A 20,451-nucleotide genomic window follows, 5' to 3' on the forward strand; every position below is an offset into this window, starting at 1 on the left:
TCCCTCGCAATTACCTCAGATTCGTGCTTTGTCCTTGTGATGAGAACGTTTAGATCAAACGACTTGTCTAGAACGTCCTGCGTTAACCTCCGGAGGCATTCTAGATTTTTGGCAGATCTACACAAAAGGTTCCCATTGTTCTTGCATGAAAAAGTTGCCTCATTGTTTGATTCTTGTATCAAATTATTGTCTTTTTTTTCAATATGAAACTTTAAATTTTTGTTTTAGACTTTTTTTCCCATTCATACAGCATAATGGACTGTCAGTATTTATTGTTATTTAAAACATAGGAAATTCTGTATGAAAAGGAATTTGCTCCTTGAAAGAAAATACTCTTTTTGGAAAGAATATCAATGAAAATGCTTTTACAAGTTTTCCCAAAACTGGTGTAAAGTAGACCTACATTTGAAGCATGAATTTCTAACCTAGTTCGTATCTTAAACCTGTACAGAACTTTATGTATTCAAATTTGTTATTTATGTAAATGTAATGTATGTTGTAAATAGATGTCAGAATTATAAATAAATGTTTTAATCTGTGTTCAATTCTATATGTGGTTAATTAAAAGGGTATGCTTCACAGAGAGTGATTTGCTTTTGAAGGTGATTGGTTAATTTAACCATAACTTTAATAATAAAAGCAGGAAAACAAAACGTTAATAACACACTTAGTATGCAGTGCTGCATTAGCCTGTGATATTTCAAAAAGAACACTATTTGTGATTCAATCAATTAGCCCAACCAGTTTTTCTCACAAATTGTTTGCTTATTTTGGTTTAATTCTCAGCCAGAGTCATTTTAGGCTTAAAACTAGCACATCAATGATGTGGAGCTCATCCGGCATCTCGCAACAAAATTTAACACAATTTTAATTTCAGCCCAGTTTAAACTGTAGTGACATACATGTATATTGGTATTATATATATATATATATATATATCATATAAAGCAAACAAAATTGAAATTGATCAACAAATGAAGAATTTTTTTTTGTAATTCTGTGTAGAAGTTTGGTGAACCTCATAAAGTTCTACAAGATTGAAGAAGAAAAAAGTAAAAATCGGACAACAATAAAAGAAGAAAAAGCATTTCATGTAAATTTTTAAAAATATGAATTAATTTCCCATAAATCAGCATGACAATTGTTCTGGTCAAAATTCTATGAAGAAGATTGGTGAACCTCATGAAGCTCTACCAGGTGGAAAAAAAAAAAAAATTGGTCAACAAATAAAGAAGCAGCATTTTATGTGAATTTTTAAAAATATGCATAAATTAGCATATAAATTGTTCTAGTCAAAATTCTGTGTAGAAGATTGGTGAACCTCATGAACCTCTACAAGATGGAAGAAAAAAATAAAAAAATTGGTCAACAAATAAAGAAGCATTTTATGTGAATTTTTCACAATTTGCATAAATTAGCATAAAAATTGTTCTGGTCAAAATTTCAAAATTCTGTGTAGAAGTTTGGTGAACCTCATGAAGCTCTACCAGATGGAAGCAAAAAATTCAAAATTGGTCAAAAAAAAGAAGCAGCATTTTTGTGAATTTTGAAAAATGCGCATAAATTAGCATATTCAATGAATTTCAAAATTCTGTGTAGAAGTTTTGAATCCCCCACTTAGTGCTATCATAAAAAGCAAACAGAATTGAAATCGGACTTAAAATGGCGAAGGAGTAGCATTTTGAAATTGTGGACAGACAACATACGCCACGCCACGGCATAAGCTCATCTTGCCCTTCGGGCCGGATGAGCTAAAAAAAAAACAACTTAGCTGGTTTGCAGTTTTGGTATGAAATTGAGCGCTATTTTGCACGGTGCTTCACTAGCTTGAAATAAACCATATCAAACTTTACAGGGCATTTTGGGAAAATTCAGCTCAAATGCAACGCCCCCCAAAAAACAAATTGAGCGAGTGCAGCATCGCCTTATAAAGTAATATTATGATTTTGTGACTTTGCATGCAAGCTGCTCTCCAACCTACCATATCACTTCAATATTTGTGGTATTTTTTGGTTCATGACCACATGTACTATATTTTCAAAAGTAGAGCGTATGAACTGAAGTACACTTGAAGACTGATTTTTACCGATTTAAAACTAAAAGAACAATTTAAGAAATGTTATATTACACAACATAAGGAGAAAGTATGCTGGCATGTGATATTACTAAACTCGAGTTTCAATAAGGTAAATCTGTCATCTACAACAGAGATATAAAGCAAAAAGAATATGGAGTCTTGTTGATTGAAGTTGGATCAAATGTCCTTTAAAAAAAATCTTTCTTGAAACCATCGAAATTTATTCGAAATTTGACAAAGAAATCTACACTCCAAAGGAATTCACAAGCTACAATATTTTGTTGTCCAAAAGTGGTCTTTATTCTGGATTTACCATCCTTTAAAAATACTAAAAACAAAATATAGTAAGAACATGCATATAAATGTAAAAATGAATACAAAAATACGAAACTTTGACCAAAACATCAATAGTAAAATAGTACTTAATATCAGCCATATCTTGCGTACATACGTGAAAAAAAAAACTCCCTAAAACTGCTGGCATCTACTATTTAAAGAAGTACTTCTTGAGAATGATAATCTTTGGAATCCAGCTTAATAACTAAATAAACCTGAAGTATTTTGAAGGAATGTAGCTTTTTATACAAAATCATCGCCTTTCCTCTTGCATACTTTGTCCAATCAACAACTTGAGACTCATTCTGTCATGGAATATAAAACAAAACATGTATTTCACATATTAGCTTTCGTGTGTGATCTCTCATCTGTAACTTGGAATGTACACATAGCTTGTAAAATATTTGACATCAAATCAGGACAAGTAAGAACGAGACTTGTCACAGAGCTCCGAATCTCTTGCTAATGATCTGTTCACTCAAATCTATGATTCTGAAATGAAATTTCTTGAAAGTAAATATTTAGAAGAAATGGTGAAAATTGCACCAAGTGATGTAATGATTGAATTGTGCCATGCATGAAACTGAAATACAATCATATAATTATAGGAAAGTGAAATCTTTGGACCAAGATAGCTTGTGCAAATACAGAAAAATCAAAGAAATAGATCAACAACATTTTGAGATAAAAATTAATGATTAATGGAAAAGTTAAAAGCATTTGAAGTTTCGATCATTATTGTAATGTAGATCCTCTCGCTGGCAATGCGACAAAGATGTGTGATGTCACATGTGAACAACTTTACCATTACTCTTGTATATCTTTCACATAAACTCCCTCTTTATCACATCTTTCAGTAGATCATCTATCCTTTCTACAGGAGGGCATGCAATAACGGATTTTAAAATACATTATGAAGAGTTGTATCCCCATAAGAGCAAAAAGAGACATTTTGGGGGTATTTCATAATCCATCAAAGGGAAAGTTGTTCACATGTGACATCACACATCTTTGTCGCATTGCCAATGGGAGGATCTCCATAGCATTAGTGATCGCAACATTCAAATGGTCATAACTTTCTAATTATGTGTCTTATTTTTCCTCAAATTTTCTTTTTCAAAATATTCTTTGATTTTTCTGTTTTATACAAGCTTGCAGTTGTTCCAAAGGTTCATTCCCCTTTCACTCATAAATGGCTCAGTCACACCAGTTAAACCCACCTATTGTGTGCCATAAGAAAAAAACGTAAGAACTATACAGGGTCTGACTGGAGTCGGTTTCGCCGGTCTGGCTGGGGCACTAAGGGTAGCATTGCACCGTGGAGTTGAGCGGATTACTACAAGACAAAATATGTGGCAAAGGGGAATAATTTCAAGACCAGTTTCATCATTTCAAGATTGTTGCCAGTTTTGCTCTAATATTGGTCTTCGGGGCAAAGGGTGTGTTCCACAAAGCTGTTCATTGAAGTTAAGCATGACTCTGCAAATGAATGCATTAAGAAGTGCCATTATGTGAATCCTTAGTCGGCATGTTTCAACTTTGGCTGGTGTGGTTAAATTAAAATGTTTAAGACCAGCATGGCTTGCCATACTTCAGTCTTACATAGAAACATTCATAAAAACCATTTGTGAAGTCAGTCATAACTCAATGATTAGCTTCATGAAACACAATTGAGCCCCATAAGACAATGGTTGTAAGATACATTTTACAACTGATTGTATTAATCACCATGCACAATCGGTCATAAAATCAAATATAAGATTGGTCACTATGTTTGGTGTTACCAGACCATGGACAGTCCAGTATTACTTCAGACTCATTTATATGAACATCATTTTGGTTGCCCTTGTTACAAGTTACTCATCTAAATATATGTACTTCTCTGTCTTTCTCTGTATCGTCCTTGGGACAAGAACACACCCATACATTTAGATGGCTAAAGGCATCAAATGGTTCGCTAAGATCGCCTTGTATATGAAAACAACACTGAAAGGAAATAAATACTGTGGAGGAATAACAGAATTTAAGAATAGGAAAGATAAACAATCCAGTCGATTCTCGCTTCTATTCAACATGAAGCATCCATGTGAACTCATGTCCTTTGTACTGTAGCTCTCATTTTTTTTCATTTGCAAGGATTTAGCAGCAGGAACAAGTTTTTATCAAATTTCATGTTCCCTGTCACAATTACTACTTTTGTTCACAAATACCGCTTGGAAACCTAATCTGGAAGACTAGCATGTTGGAGTTGAATCTTATGCTTGCTCTCTGTGACTTATTGTCATCCTTAAACATCACAAAGTCAAAGACTATCCAGCAATCTCATAGTATACCGGGCCAGAGTCAATATCACAAACTTACATGTATGCCATCACATGCTGTGTAAGAAGAAATATTGCAAAATGCCATTATAACCTCTGTCTACCGAACCAAGAGAGGTGGTCATTCTTCCCATGGAATGTACATTCTTCAAAGAGGACCCTTCATATGCAGGAATATGATGGTCAATGGAACATTGTCACAATGCATTTTACCAGGAACAACTTACTTTATACATAAACTTCATGTACAAGATTCTAAACCATTCTTCACATTCATGTACACGCTAAGTTCTGCGCACAGGCAGAATGAGGGTGACCAACATACGCATGTAGCAAACAAATCGTGTCACCACCAAAAACAAAGTTTGTTGATTTGATGGATCAGTCAGGTGGGAAAGGGGCTTGATCTCATGGTTGGGGAATCCCCTTGTAATGTTTACCTTGTAATAATAATGTAACATCCAGTGTTTCTCTAATTAATTCCAACCACGTGTCATCGAGGAAGCAAGAGCTGCTGCACATAGCAAGAAAATGCGGGAATACGGGAGTCCATCGAAATTCACATCAAAAGTGTAGCCTTTGAAGTAGATCTTATCAACTTTGACCATAAGTCATCACGGAACTTCACCAAGGGCAGTTACAAAGACTGGACTTTGGAGAAAACTTTCCTTGAAGAACACTAAACCAGTAGTCATGCCACTGGATTTCTTTGTGGCCATGCTGTGTAATGTGTTAATGCATCCGAAAGCAAGATCAGAACAAGTCCGATCTGGTAGATAAAATTTGCTGGTCGAGGAAACTAGAAATCAACCAACTGGCTAATGGGAAATTTTGAATTCTGGAAGAGCTGTCAAGGCAATATAAAAATCAGATAATTGTATATATATGTCCCAATCATTCATACTTGGATACCACAAATGACCTTGCAAAGAACATTCACAACTTTTAAGAGCTTCTGTAATTTGAGTCACATCTCAACCAACTCAACAATCTAAAAGGTATTTTCAACCTAGAGATTTCAAATTATTTCCTCTTTCAATTTGAATCAAGATGAAACCTGGACCATGTCAATCCAAACGAGTCCATCCAAGACTGATATGCAAGTGATTCACCAAGCTGTGATACTACGTTTTGACTAATGTTCCTGCACATGTCTATCATCCAGGGACCTGGGAACACCTCAAACAGCTAGTCAGCTTCAAGTACCCTAATGACAAGAGAGCAATTACAGTTTAGTGGTTAGTCAGAGTGTCACCCTAAATGGTGCCAATCATCATACTTCATCTCAGCTCATCGTAACAATCGGCTGAATCAGAAAAATCATCATAGAACACACGATTTTGTGGTTTGGCCAAAGGTGCCGGGAAGCTGCCTCTTGGTCAACTGAAAGACCATCCAAGATATCACCCTCCTCTAAAAAAAAAAAAAAAACTTTCAGACAATCCTAGGTATCTTATTCCTTTAAAAATGCCAGTCTCTTCATGCTTCACAAGGACAAATGCTGTTGTGAGAGGAGCCGACTGGAGAATTAATCTCAAATCCTTCGAGCCAACCTACCTTAAGTTCAACTTGAATACCATCCAAGATATCATGCTCCTTTAGAAATGTTGCTTGTCTATTCGTGCAATCTGGGAATTTTTAAAAAGACTGGTACTCCTCATTCAAACCTTGAACACCATAAAACATCCCAACTTATGACAGACCAACTAAAACAACACTTGTAACATCAAGATTTGCAATACTTATAAGTCTAGTACCCCAAGACTGACCAAGACCTGTATAAGCAATAAGCCACTTACAAATGATACAGAGCTGTCAAATTGATAAGACAAGACATTACGTCATGATCTGCACTTCTGATAAACCAACAACCAAATAGCCCAAATTTGAGCAAACTTGCAATACTGAAGATCTAATTATCATGTACCTATTAAGTATCAAGACCGAACTACTGTTTGGCCACCTATCAAGTAGCCAAGAAAAAAAACCTTTAGTACTAATTAAGAAACCAAGTATCCAAAACTGACCACAACCTCTATAAATTCATCTACTGAGCAACCAAACTGGAAGCGCCAAGACCCATAACACTAAAGAGCCAATTATCATGGAGCCCTGGACTAGTAGTATCAAGACCTAGACTACTGGTAAGCCATCTATCAACCAAGCAAGATTGGCCAAAACCAGTAGTATTTGCTGAACAAAGCAATATCCCCAAAATGTTCATGACCTATATTTCATCACATATTGCGCAACTGAAATCTTGAAGTACCAAGAACAGTAATACTGAAGAGCCAGTTACTACGGAGCCCAGGACTAATACTACCAAGACCTGGACTTTCAACAAGCCATTTATCAAGTAGCCAAGACTGGTCAAACAAGTGGAACTATCAAGAAACCAAGTATCCCCAAACTGGCCATTACCAATAAGGCACCTACCAAGTAAATCAAGACTAGGCAAATCCTGAAAAACTGAAGATCCAATTATCATGTATCCAGTAGCCTGGACTGGTCAAAACCTACAGTGCTTGTAAAGACCATGGATCCTAAAACTCTCCAAGACCCCTTCAAAACCGTCCTCTAAATAACCTAGAAGGGATGCACCAAGACCTGTACTACTGAAGAGATCATTACCAAGGGGTCACGGACTAGACTACAAGTATCAAGACCTGGACTATCGACATACCATCTATTAAGAAGCAAAGACTGTCCTAAACCGATAATTCTAAAGAGAAAGCAAGTATCCCCAAACTGGCCCTGATCTATTCATCAATTACTGACCAACCACAGACTGGAAGCAACAAGACCTGTAATACAGAAGAGCTAATCATCATGGAGACCAAGGCTATAAGTATCAGGACTTGGACCTGTGACGAGTCATCTTTGAGGTACAACACTCACAACTCTGGGACCAAAAGCAACTCTAAACTAGATGAAACATTCTTGAAAAGTAAAGAAAGTGAAGACTGGAGTACATGTTAGAAAAAGAATAACAAAATGGATGAACAGAAATATGAATACAGCGCGTCTATTCTTTCTCTGCCTATAATCCTCTTGATTTACGACTTCCCTCTGTATTTTCTTCTAAATTTTTTTCTCTGTGAATCTGTTCAAGAATTCTTTTCAACATGCACAATCTCTGCTCTAAATCAAGGCATATTCCCATCTGCTAACAGAAAAGTGCCCTTATAACATGATGAGGCTTTGTTCAATCCATAAAATACCCGATTATCTATTCATGCATTCACACCGACCTTTAACCGACAAATGTTCTCATACTAAGCAGTCTGCAGCAAGATTTTCTAACCCCTCTAGCAAATGATGCATACTATCTTCACCTAACATCCAAAGTTTTTTGTAGTTTCCGTTCACACTGCATATATCCATGCAAAATTTTGAAAAGCTTCCACTTTCAACTGGCATGCACTATTTTTCAATGCTCTCACAATGAAAAATACTTGATACATATAATCCCAGATTAAAAAGACCAGGCATTTTCACCTGAGGCAGGTGTAAAAGTCCCTTATTGCTTATACTGAGAACAAACACCTCCTGGGGCTCCACATTATGAAGCTTGGCAATGGATTGTATGGTTGGTTTTCACTACTGATCATACACAACAATGCAATCAATCATAGAAATGAGCCTCATGATCAATCACTAAGCTCTGTGTAACAGGGCCCATTCTGTGGGACTTCATTGGTTTATTAAACCCATAGAACATAATGAGTGATAAGACAGTTTGTACAAGAAGAATAAACATCAATATCACGATCTTCTAAATATCTAACAACTGAAGTTCAGTATGCAACGACATCACACATTGATGCCAACTCAGACATTCTTTGTAGGCTACTTCTCTTGAGTCTATGAAATGAAGCACTGGATCATTTTACAAACTTAACTCATAGCACTCTCCCATCACAAAACAACATATTCTGTGATGGCGTGTGTTATTTATTTTTCATTTTTGTAAAATTTTTGGCACAGTTCAAAAGAGGAATGACAACAGCTCATCGGATGGCAAACTACACATACATATATGAGCATATAAATTTATAACAATCTTCATGTTTTACTATAAAAAAAAGTGACAAAAATGCATAAAAGAATGTGCATATTCTCAGCTCTGGAAATGTATTTTGGCACATATTTATGAAGTATACTGTAAGTACAACAAAAGGCCCCTTTGGCAAACATAAACTGACATTCTTCTCATTGTTTTGATCAGAATAAGTAGTAGGGAAGGCGGGGTAAGTTGTGACAGTTTTTGCTTTTTGCATGTTAGAATTGATATGATTGATAATCTTGTCGAAATAAGTACCTTGCCTTGAAATTTAATTCTTCTGAAATATTTTCCACCTATATATAACTTTCTATCCCCACACTGAAAGTCATCGTGACCTTTGAAAAAAACGATGTCAAATGGCTCAACTTGCCCCATATATGGGGTAAGTTTGAGCCACCTTCTGGGGTAAGTTGAGCCACAAAAACTATGTACAAAATGTATGAGGGGAGAACCAGCATGTTAATTTTTTTGTTTAAAGTCTTCACTTGCTAATTCTCTATAAATACTAACATCCTTTAAAAGGAAAAGAGCAGTCATGTAAATTTGCTCCTTTCAGCCAGCATTTCAATCAATTTTTATGGTTTGTTTGTTTTTTAAGATACATTACCATAGGAGTTACCATGGCTCAACTTGCCCCATGCTGTTTGGCTCAACTTACCCCAGTCCGAACTTAGAGCGATAATTTGTATCAACACATTTATTATACATCCATCATATAAAAGACTATGACAAGAATGAAGATCCATACCTGGACTAATAATGCTGTTATCATGTCTTTATTATATTTAAAGATGTGTGTTTTATAAAGCACTTATCTATTTCACACTCTTTTTTACTTTTTTGGCTGAAATTCATATTTTTCCCTCTAAAAAACTACTTTTTGTTTCAAAGTTGAAAACAATGTGGTGGGGTTAGGGGTTATGCTATGGGTCATCAATACATGACACCACCACAATGTCTGACTCATTCATTATTGGCCTGGGGCTGGTGGCTCAACTTGCCCCTATGCTCAACTTACCCCGCCTTCCCCTACTCTTTGGCAAGGTTTGAAACTTACAAACTACTGTTTGAAACATACAAACTACTGTTTGAAACATACAAAATACTCTTTGAAACATACAAAACACTGTTTGAAACTTACAAAATACTGTGCTGATCAGCTGCTTATAACTAAGACAAAGACTTGAGATTAAAACTTAACTTAGACTGATTAATTCCAAGTACTTTTCAGAGGCGTATCGAGTTTGAGCTGCTCATAATTAACTAAGGCACAGACTTGCGATTAAAGTGAACTTACTACGACTTCTTAGCACTTTTCGCATATATGTTGAGTTTTGTGATGAAAAGAATTAGCATCAATTAATCTCAAGAGACATAGATCTAATGTAACCCAAATTACTTAATACATTTTAAGCTAACATTTTTAATGATATAATATTTGATTTAAATGCACTCTGCGAATGTTAGAAATAAAGAAAACGTCTTTTCATGATAACAAAATAAGAGAGAAAACAGCCCATGAGCTCTTCCTCGACTCTGTAGAACATGACTATTCTTTCTTGAACAAGACATAGGAGAACTATTGAAAATAAGACCGTATCTCTTCAAAAAGGACGATATAGTGTTACAAAACAAAAATCATAATACTGCCATGATTTGTCTGCACAGAGTTAAAAAGCTGTGATTGAATGACGCATCATCCCTCCCTCAGACTGGGGAGCTATTATCATCAGCATCAGTACTGCCTGCTTCTGCCGATTCTGTCACGAATAAAAAGTAAAATAAAACACATATTCTTTGAATAAATTTAAATTGACTGCATTCACTTCAATCATCAGAAAAACATCGATGAAATAACAAAAGTGTAAATTCAAGGTCAACAAACATTACTAGCATAATTGTAAAATATATTCATCACAATGACATATATAGTGTATTGGATTTTTTTTTAATGAAGAATGAGGAGACAGAAAAGTTTGATTGCACTAGTCTTGGTGCATATACTTTGATTTAAAAAAATTGGTATGAATAATGATAGCCATTCCCTTGGTCCAAAGGCAGACTTTGGTCTCCATCCCCCAGGGAACATACACATCCCTAGTTGCACGCACACAAATTTACACACATTCTCAAGTACAACTGGCTAACTGGGCAGCATTCCACCAAAAGTTTCAAATCTTGACAAAACGCAATTACCCCAATCATCAAGTCCTGGTTTGCCCGCACACAAATTATGTGTTTCTCTGCTCCCTAGAGAGCGGCCCTACCCCGGTCAAATTTTCTGAACTTAACTAACATATCGCAGCGGTCAATAGATCCTGGCTTGCCTGCACGCAATTTACACACTTTCACCACTCCTTGGGAAATTTTCTGAACTTGTCAATCATATCGCAGCAGTCAATAGATCCTGGTTTGCCTGCATGCAATTCACACATTTTCGCCACTCCCTGGGGAACATTTGAAATAAACTCAGTTGCCATTAGAGATCTTACCTTTTGAGTGTCGGGAGCCTTCTACTAGGGTTGGTACGACGACCTCATCATCTTCCAAAGGAGGGGGCTCTACAAAACAAAAACAAGATGTAAATCATTTAAATACTTGTAAGCGTTGTGGTATAGTACATATATCTCTGGACTGTATAGCCCAAAGTTAGGGGTTCAATCCCCGCTTCGACACTCATACATTTGGTAAGGCATTGATCGACATTTGCCACACCCAACCCAGGTGACATAAATGGGCATCCAGCATAAATTTGGTAATTGATATACTGGTTACTTTAGTTAATTGCAATAATAATGGCAATTGCCAATTACAATAGTATGTAACTGGAGATTGATAGAAAGTTTTGTGACACCGAACTTAAACTTACCACTATCACAGTCTGAAGCCTCTCCAGTGTCTTCTGTGTTAACTGTTAAGAAGAAAAAAAAAAAAAAATGTCCATTTATCAGATATTCCTACCATCTTACAACGTTTAACAAATCATCACAATCTAGTCAAGCTTTGAAAATATTGCAGAAGAGGCTTATGCAGGGGTGTGAGTGGTCACAAATAAAAAGATCTGAAAAAAGCTGAAGAGTATTGAAAATGTCTGAAATAGAAAGAGCTCCCATACTTTTTGTACAGAGGAAAGCCAAATATAAGCTGAAATTCAGCTAAAAAATCAAAACAAAAAATCTGAACTCTCACACAATTTGGTGAGTCCTGAAAAGGCAAAAAAAGGAAAGATGAGAGCATGAGGTATCTTTTGTGAGAGAGCTCAGTTGGGAGAGCAGCGGTTTCGCAAGCTGCCCATCCCCTCGTTGTTTACTGACAAGCATTTATGCTCTGTAAGCAGCCAGGACAAATAACTCCTACCCCCACTACCACCCACCCCTGCTACTACCACAATTACATCGTCAAGACATACCCTTGTGATCTGTTACCAAGGTGACCTGGCTGAATTCCTGGACCACGGATTCTATTTTCTCTGTTGCCGTCTCTTCTCCTTGGCCGCTGACGACATCATCCTGGACCTTTGGAGGGGAGTCCTGGAGCATCTGTCCAGGAGATTGCTTCTCAGTCATGGCTTTCTTGAGGGGAGAAACTGGTGGCGTCTTCATCGATCTCTTAGTACCTCCAGGCGATGATGTCTGAATCCATTGGGGCAAAATGGTAAGAGAGAGAGAAAGAAAGGGAGTTAGAAAAAGAGAGGGAGAAGAGAAGGGGATCCACAATGAATTTATGACCTTTTTAAAAGGAAAGAGTCAAATTCAAAAGCACCAGCTAGACTGTTTACTCCAACAATTCCTTTTCCCTGATCCAGAAATCAATGTTTACATACCCAATAGAATAACACATTTACCAACTTTTCCCTTTACAGCATTCATATCACTCTTATGCTACCAAGGAACCGAAGGATCTCAGATTGCCCCATAGAGATCAGGGGGTGTTTCACAAAGATTTAAGTACAACTTAGAGTTGCACTTAAATGTCTAGTTGCGAGCCTTATAAAAAAAGGCATGACTGCGTGAGTCAGACCATGCCAAGAGGACGCGCACTACTGCCTATTAATCAATAAGATTGCATGTTGCATATCATACATGCTTTGTCATTTAAGTGCATCTCTAAGAGTCATACTAAAATCTTTGAGAAAAAAATACCAGATCGTCATCATTATCTGCAATAAAGTTCACATTATTTCTTCCATTGCTTTATCAAAAGGTATAGCATTTTTATTTATTGCACGATAAAACAGCAATGTGGATAAAATGCCTTGCTCAAGGGCATAAGTGTCATGCCATGAATCGAATCCCCACCACTGGGCCACCACACAGTGATCAGTTCGCTCGCCCTTTGAAAGTAAATCCCTCTTACCTGCTGTGATTGTTCCGTCTGAGGATCAACCGTGGTACTGATGTCTCTCTGGTTGTCCTCACCCTCTGGGATATCACTCAGCGAACTCTCCTCGAGGGTAGAGTTGCCCTCATTGACCACTATCGTCATCGTCGCCGACGGCTTCTCGGCAAAGTCGGGAGGGCTGGCGAAGAACGAGGACTCCATGACGCGGGTGGCGGAGGGCCGCTTGGAGGGGCTGTAGTTCAGCATGGCATCCAGAATCTCCGTCAGGGAGGCTGGAAGGTCGCAGCCGTGCAGGTCGGGTGTGCCGTCTGCTTCGACTTTGAAGACTCTGGTCGGGTAGAGCGCCTGAGATCGAATCCACAAAGAAATCAACATCTTTCCATGTTTCAGGTGTGTAAGATTGTTACCAGGTACCTTTTAGTGGTACAAATCTGATCAACCAATCTCTTGTGATGGTGGTTTGAGGATATGAAAACTGGCGACACAACATTTTCTCCAGCGACAATTGCTCCTTTATTTGTTTTAAGATATATGTTTAGGGTTGCAATAAGGTTTTGTGATAGGTTTAGGATAGGGTATACTGTTAACTCCAGGGTTGGAGTTGCCCATTCCATTGGTGTTTGGAATTTACAGAGGAGCAACTGCCGCCAGAGCAAATGTCATGGATTCACGAAAACTAGTTGGTTTCCAATGCCTAATGTGATATGCCTAGCAACCAAGTTTGAAAACTCTTGTTGGAATGCTCCCTCGAGCGGAGAAAGATTGTAAGCAGACGAGCCAGGATCCGATAATAGGGGGTAACAAATATCTGTAAAGTCCTAAGAGATGTCATTCTAGGCCCCATCTTAAATGAGTTGTGATTGATCATATGAACTACAACAATGGAAATCCAGCAACATTTAAAGTGCCTATTCGTTCAACATATTTTTTAGATATGATGTATATTCATAATTCGTTTTCTTAAGAATTCAGTGTGCTTCTCTTTGCTCACAAAGTACACTGTGCAATTTTCCTGTAGACAAAGTTACGACATTGATGGATTTTCATAAAGTTGAGATTGATCGGATCAATCTTAACTCATTCTAAGATGAAGCCCAGGGCCCCGTCTTACAAAGAGTTGCGATTGATCTGATCAACCACATCTATGGACGGCCAGCAACGTCAACATCTAACATGCAAATTTGTTCAAAATATTTTCTAGATATGATGTACATGTATATAATACATTCATTGTTTTCTTAAAATTTTAGATCGGATCAATCGTAACACATTATAAGATGGGTCCAAGATGTATTTTAGTACTACATAAAAGCAGATAATTATCAAACATTAAAACCATCATTTTATAACCATTCTCTTTGTAAGAGAAGTGCCAGAAAGGTTGTTGAGATACTGCACTGAGTGTGAGGAAGAAATTTCAGTGTGCTGTGAGCTTCTGACTAGGGTTGACCACAGCAGTGGCAACACTGATCACAGTTTACATTTGAATTAATATGGTAGAAACATTATCTTGAGCTTTTTATGGATTATTCATTTGGGGTATTAAGGCTGCCATGGCTACAAAAAGCTAACACACCTTTCCTTAAGAAACTAAGATGGAAAATGAAAATATGACCTGTACTTAAGTGAGATGTTCGATTATACTGAAATTTATGAAAACATGTCCAATAATTTTCCATGGGATCACTGAAAACTTCAGAGGAAGAACAGTTGTCCCCGTGGGATTTTGAATCGTGGTGGCGCAATCAATACTGTCCTACTTTGACCAAAGGAAGCAACTTGACTTATATAGGGATGTTCAATGTGTGTTTACGGTATATTGTTCTTCCAGATGAAATTGAGAAAATACAGATCCTACTGTGAGATGTAGATGGTTCGCCATCATGCTAATAACTGGCATCTGTAAAAAAGCAGACACATTTTCCTGTTTTTGCAGGATATGTCACTCTTTGTGACCTGCTTGCTTTTGTCAGGGTCATGCAGGACACTTACCCAGAGGAGGAGGAGACCGCAAGCGAAGATGTCGGCCTGTGATGTTGCTTGAAGGCCGCAGTTGACCTCCGGTGCTGTGAAGCATATCCCAGTCTCGGTGGTGAAGCCCTTCAAAGCCGTCTCACTCTACCGATGCCATAAAAAGAAAAGTAGTATAGAAGGAAGAGGGTTGAAGGGGGTTGGGATGGGGTAAAAAGAACAGGGGGAGGGTGGGAGGTGGAGTCAAGGAAGGAGAAAAAGAAATGAAAAATACAAGTTTTGGTTGCAACCTCAAAAATAATTTCCAACAGAATTCAATAAAATGTCCATTGAAGTTTGGGACAAATAAAATACAGGTGGACATTTCCATGAACCATAAATACTTCAAATATTATGGAAATAGTATATATTTTGTACACCGCCCCCCCCCCCCCATTTTCTGAATTCTATTTCTTTCTTCCAAAACTTTTCATGACAAATTATTCCAAGAGATCCCCACTTTTGAGGTTTTGGTCTCACATGGAATAGCCAATGTACCAAATGTGCAACTGCTGAGAAATAAGCAAAACATTGTATCAAACCCAGGTTAGTTTTTTTTTTCTTCAAATAATAATATTGTCCCACATATGCTCATCTGTGTTGGCAATGTTCATCTTCAGTTTGGATGTCTCCTTCAGTGTTGATTTCATTAATTCACAGCAAGGTTTATCTAAATGTATCAGATCTAGATCTACAATGATATGGTTATAATTAACCTTTAAGTCTTTCAAATAAAATCATTGTTGGCGACAAATACATTTATTACTTTAGCTACAGCATTACTTCTACCTACAGTGGTTCTGGTGAAGTCGAACTCAGCAAGGTGTGCAGTGATTTGAGGCTCTTCCTCCTTGCTGTCTACCCTTTGTTCTAAGAGAACATTCCTCGGGTGTATACCTCCATGAACCAGACCTAGTCTGTGAAGCCCCTCGAGGGCCATTAAAATATCCCTACAATAAAACAGAAGAAATATTCTTCTATTAGAAATTGTTGATAAGTTCATGCTCACATTTTGTGGTTTAAACAACTACATGTTTCATCTTTGTCGATACCATTATTATGTTATGTTTGTCCACCAATATCATTAAGTCACCATCATTATCATCACCATTACCATTAGCATTGTCATCATCATCATCACCACATCCACCACCACCATCATCATCATTGATAAGTTCATGCTCACATTTTGTGGTTTAAACAGCTAGAATATCATGCTTCATCTTTGTCGATACCATTATTAATTATGTTGTGTTTGTCCACCAATATCATTTAAGTCACCATCATCATCACCACCACCACCACCATCACCACCACCACCACCACCATCACCACCACCACCACCATCACCACCACCGTCAACATCATCACCACCATCACCACCACCACCATCAACAGATTCATCATCAGTGCCATCTGCATCATCATCATCAGTCGAATCCTCACAAGCATGAGCTACAAAAGAATACCAACATTTCTCTACATGATAATCTACTATACCAGACTAAGGTACCTGCAGACACTGATGACAGCCATCTTACTAAGCAGCCCGTCTTCTTTGACGGCAGTCTCGATGTTCCCTAGTCCCATGTACGGTAACTGAAGTGAGAGCTGAGAACCGTCTTTCTCAGGATACACTGCATGGAGTCTCATACAAGACGGGATGTCGATCACCGAGTAGGCTATCATCTTATCCAGAGTATGCTTATCGGGTAGATGAATTACCTAAAATACATAATTTTAATAATTTGTACATTTAGGCCCAAAAAATTGTTGTTGTCCTCATAGGGATAATAACAACATGGGTCAGTCATTAAAAAACAATTGCCTTCTCTGCTTCCCTTTTCAAAAGAAATCACACATTATGCAGTCAAACATGTCAAAATGCATAATAAAGTACTTGCTAAAGCCATTGAATACAAATTTTGATCAAATTAGTTGCCCCAATCTGATGTTTTGCCTAAAAAGACATTGTATTGATTTATTTTGGGTCTGGTAAATAAGCTTTAAAAAAGTGACCTTATTTTTTTTCGCATTTTATGGTAGGTCAGATGTGGGCGACAATCTCTCTTAATGCCATATACTATAATATTTTTTGAGCAGCAAATACTCAACAATGCATTGCACACATCAAAAAAGCGCAATATTTGAATGGATCAATCCTTAAACTGGTTTAAAAATCATTTTGAGAGGAATATGGCAAAAAAAAGACATTACCTTGATGATGCTGACAGGTTTTCCATTGACCTTAGCAAGCTTGACAGTCGTCTTCTTACAGCCGGGCACTGGTGTAAGCTCAAGGTGTGTGAGGTCACGACCATCCTTGACTAGCCCGTTGGTATCCTTGATAGAAGTAAGGAGACAAAATCAATAAGTAATCATGTACAGTATTTACAAAGCACAGACAACCTAGTTACATATTCAATGGTACACCATATATTACCCTTGCTTTAGCTGCAGCTGCTGTTTTGATTCCATGACATGTGCTCCGCTCTTAATTCCACACACTAACTGAATGACCAACTTCAACCCTTAGCTTAACACTATACCCTACCCGATATTTTAACCTACCCCTAAACCTAACATAAAACCCTATTGCAACCCTAACCCCTACATCTTACAAGAAATTAAGCACGGAGCAAATGTTGCGTCACTGGTGTTTCAGGCACTTGGTGCATTACAGGAATTGATTATGCCAGGAACCTATTCACCTTATCTGGGCTGAGTGTGGCACAATGTAAATCAATTGGGAGGGGGGCGAGGGAAAGAATAAGAATATTGGCTGGAACCCGCAACCCTCTGATTCAAAGGCTAGAGTGAGAGCCACAAGACCAACTTTGTATTCCTCATTTTGGTAAAGTACATATTGAAACTTCAAAATAGCATAAAGGCAAGAAGAAGATTCAGGGAGAGAAAATATGAAAATGAGTCTAGAAAATGAAAATCCTGGATTTCGTCAGGCTGAATTTATCAGGATGATGTTATGCATACCTTTTAAAATCAAAGATCCTGTCACATCGTTCCATGCAAGCCCGCAACTCATTCACAACAAAGTTTTGAGCATCTTCGGAACTCCTCTATGTGTGCTTCTGTGGGCAACTGCGGGTGACATACGTGCGAGATACTGTCGATATGGGTGACCTGCGGTCAACCTGCAGGTAGCAACTAGTCACCGCAAGTCACACCTAAGGCTTGCACGGAACGATGTGACTGAGCCTTTTGAATTGCAAAATCTGGACAATCAGTGGCCAGCATCCAGGGGGCCCAACTAAGCCCCCAACTGGGTCCAGGGGCAGATCCCTGGGAAGCAATTTCAGCCACTTTAAAGAATTAATCAGAAATTCACTTCACAAACTCCTTACACCGGCTTATCTTCTTTTGTCGCTGATGTGACCTACATCATGCAATTTGGATGTTATTTAACCATTACTTACTACTTTCCGAAATTCATATAAGCTTTGTACAGGGACTGTCTAGTTCCAGTGCGAGACCGGTTCACTAACTACATTTTCATTCCAAAGAAAATAAATCAGGTTTTGAATCTTACCAAGAATTTGGTGATACCAAGAGCAGGGTAGAGATATGGTAGTTCAGGGAAATGATTCGCAGTCAGCTCAGATAATTCCCTCTGGAAAAAAATACAAATGAATATCATAAACAATAACATGGAGAATTTACAGAGCAGTTAAAGGGGAAGTTCACCCTGACAAAAATTTTATCGTAAGAATAGCAGAAAAATAATTTTAAAAATATTGCTGAAAGTTTGAGAAAATCCATCGAAGAATAAAAAAATATTAGAATTTTATTTGATTTGTGACATCATATGCGAGCAGATTTCCTACATATTGAAAAGTAAAATATCAATGAAATGTCATTTTCTCAGAAAATTGAAGATGTTTTTTTTACTCTAAATTCAGTATATCAATAGACAAATCATTTCACACCCGTTCTTAAAAAAGAAAACAAAAATAAGTCACCAGGAACCATTGAAAAAAGGAAATTTATGCATTATGGATTTTCCTCAAACCTTCCCCAATAATTTTTTATTATTTCTTCTGCTATTTTTGCAACAAACTTTTCTTCAGGGTGAACTTCCCCTTAACACAATGTTTAAAAGCGCTGCTAATTTTCACTCCGGCTTTAGCCTAACTACCCTGATCGGACGCTCAGGTATTCAAGGAATTCCTTCCTATCAGGTATCCATCTGGGTGGAGTGCGGCAAATGTAGATAAATGTTGTTGTGGAGCATTGTGGCCCATTGGATTAGTCTGCGGACTTTGAAACAGAGGGTCGTGGGTTCGAATCCCAGCCATGGCGTAATTTCCTTCAGCAAGAAACTGATCCACAATGTGCTGCACTCAACCCAGGTGAGGTAAATGGGTACTGGTAGGAAGTTATTCCTTAAGAAGTTGTGTGTGCTATGAACGCCTAGCTTAGCCCGGTAATATAGGAGCGCCTTGAGCACCTAACAAGGTGGATATGTGCACAATATAAATATCCTATATTATTATTATTATAAATACCTTGCCAAAGGATGCAAGTGCCACGGTAGGATTTGAAACCCAGACCTTGTTGAAAATCCGGAGATTCATCCACGAAGCCGTAACACATCAATGAAGTGTTCCATGATCAAGATGATCGTTCAACATTCAACATAAATTACAGTTCAATATTGAGGAGTGTTTCATAAAGCCATTGGTACAATTGAGGATGAATATGATAAAGATGATGTTGATAATGATCATTGTGATGATGATGATAATGACAGTGATAATGATGACGGCTATGGTGCTATGATGACAGTGATGAAGATGAAGATGATGCTTTTTATAATGGTGGTGATGATGCTGCGGATTATGACGATGATGACAAAGATGATAGTGCTGGTGATGACTATGGTAATGGTCATAAGGATGATGATGATGATAACAATGCTGCTGCTAATGATAACAATGACATCATCAACAAACTCTTACCAGTAATGAATCTTCTTTCTGATACAATGTCCAAAGCTTCTCCTGAATAGTGTTGATCTCAACCTTGAGTTCTTCCATTTGACTCGCCTCATACTGCTCTGTATCCTGTAAAGAAAACACAGAAAAATTAAGAGTACAACCTTAGTGTAGCGTCATGGCCAAGGGGATTAGTTTCCAGACTTTGAAACAGAGGGTCGTGGGTTCCAATCCCAGCCATGGCGTAATTTCCATCAGCAAGGAATTCATCCACAGTGTGCTGCACTCGACCAAAGTGAGGTATATGGGTACTGGCAGGAAGTAATTCCTCAAAAAGCTGTGTGCACC

The 20,451-nt window shown here is 37.7% G+C and overlaps 1 protein-coding gene across 1 annotated transcript in view; it reads right to left on the reverse strand.

Moving 5' to 3' along the window:
* Positions 1-9,836: 9,836 nt before the first annotated feature.
* The window catches only part of LOC121431548 (serine/threonine-protein kinase 31-like), a 39,013-nt gene continuing 28,398 nt past the window's right edge, over positions 9,837-20,451 (reverse strand). Inside the window, exons 18-28 of the mRNA XM_041629068.1 lie at positions 20,128-20,232; positions 18,699-18,779; positions 17,369-17,494; positions 16,665-16,876; positions 15,945-16,101; positions 15,134-15,259; positions 13,157-13,486; positions 12,210-12,432; positions 11,670-11,711; positions 11,293-11,361; positions 9,837-10,560 (exon numbers count right to left, since the gene is read on the reverse strand). Of these exons, the coding sequence (XP_041485002.1) occupies positions 10,508-10,560; positions 11,293-11,361; positions 11,670-11,711; positions 12,210-12,432; positions 13,157-13,486; positions 15,134-15,259; positions 15,945-16,101; positions 16,665-16,876; positions 17,369-17,494; positions 18,699-18,779; positions 20,128-20,232 (1,524 nt within the window). The 3' untranslated portion in view covers positions 9,837-10,507. The remainder of the gene's footprint in view (positions 10,561-11,292; positions 11,362-11,669; positions 11,712-12,209; positions 12,433-13,156; positions 13,487-15,133; positions 15,260-15,944; positions 16,102-16,664; positions 16,877-17,368; positions 17,495-18,698; positions 18,780-20,127; positions 20,233-20,451) is intronic.

The sequence above is a fragment of the Lytechinus variegatus genome, chromosome 18 (assembly GCF_018143015.1).
Source record: "Lytechinus variegatus isolate NC3 chromosome 18, Lvar_3.0, whole genome shotgun sequence".
Lineage (NCBI taxonomy): Eukaryota > Metazoa > Echinodermata > Echinoidea > Temnopleuroida > Toxopneustidae > Lytechinus > Lytechinus variegatus.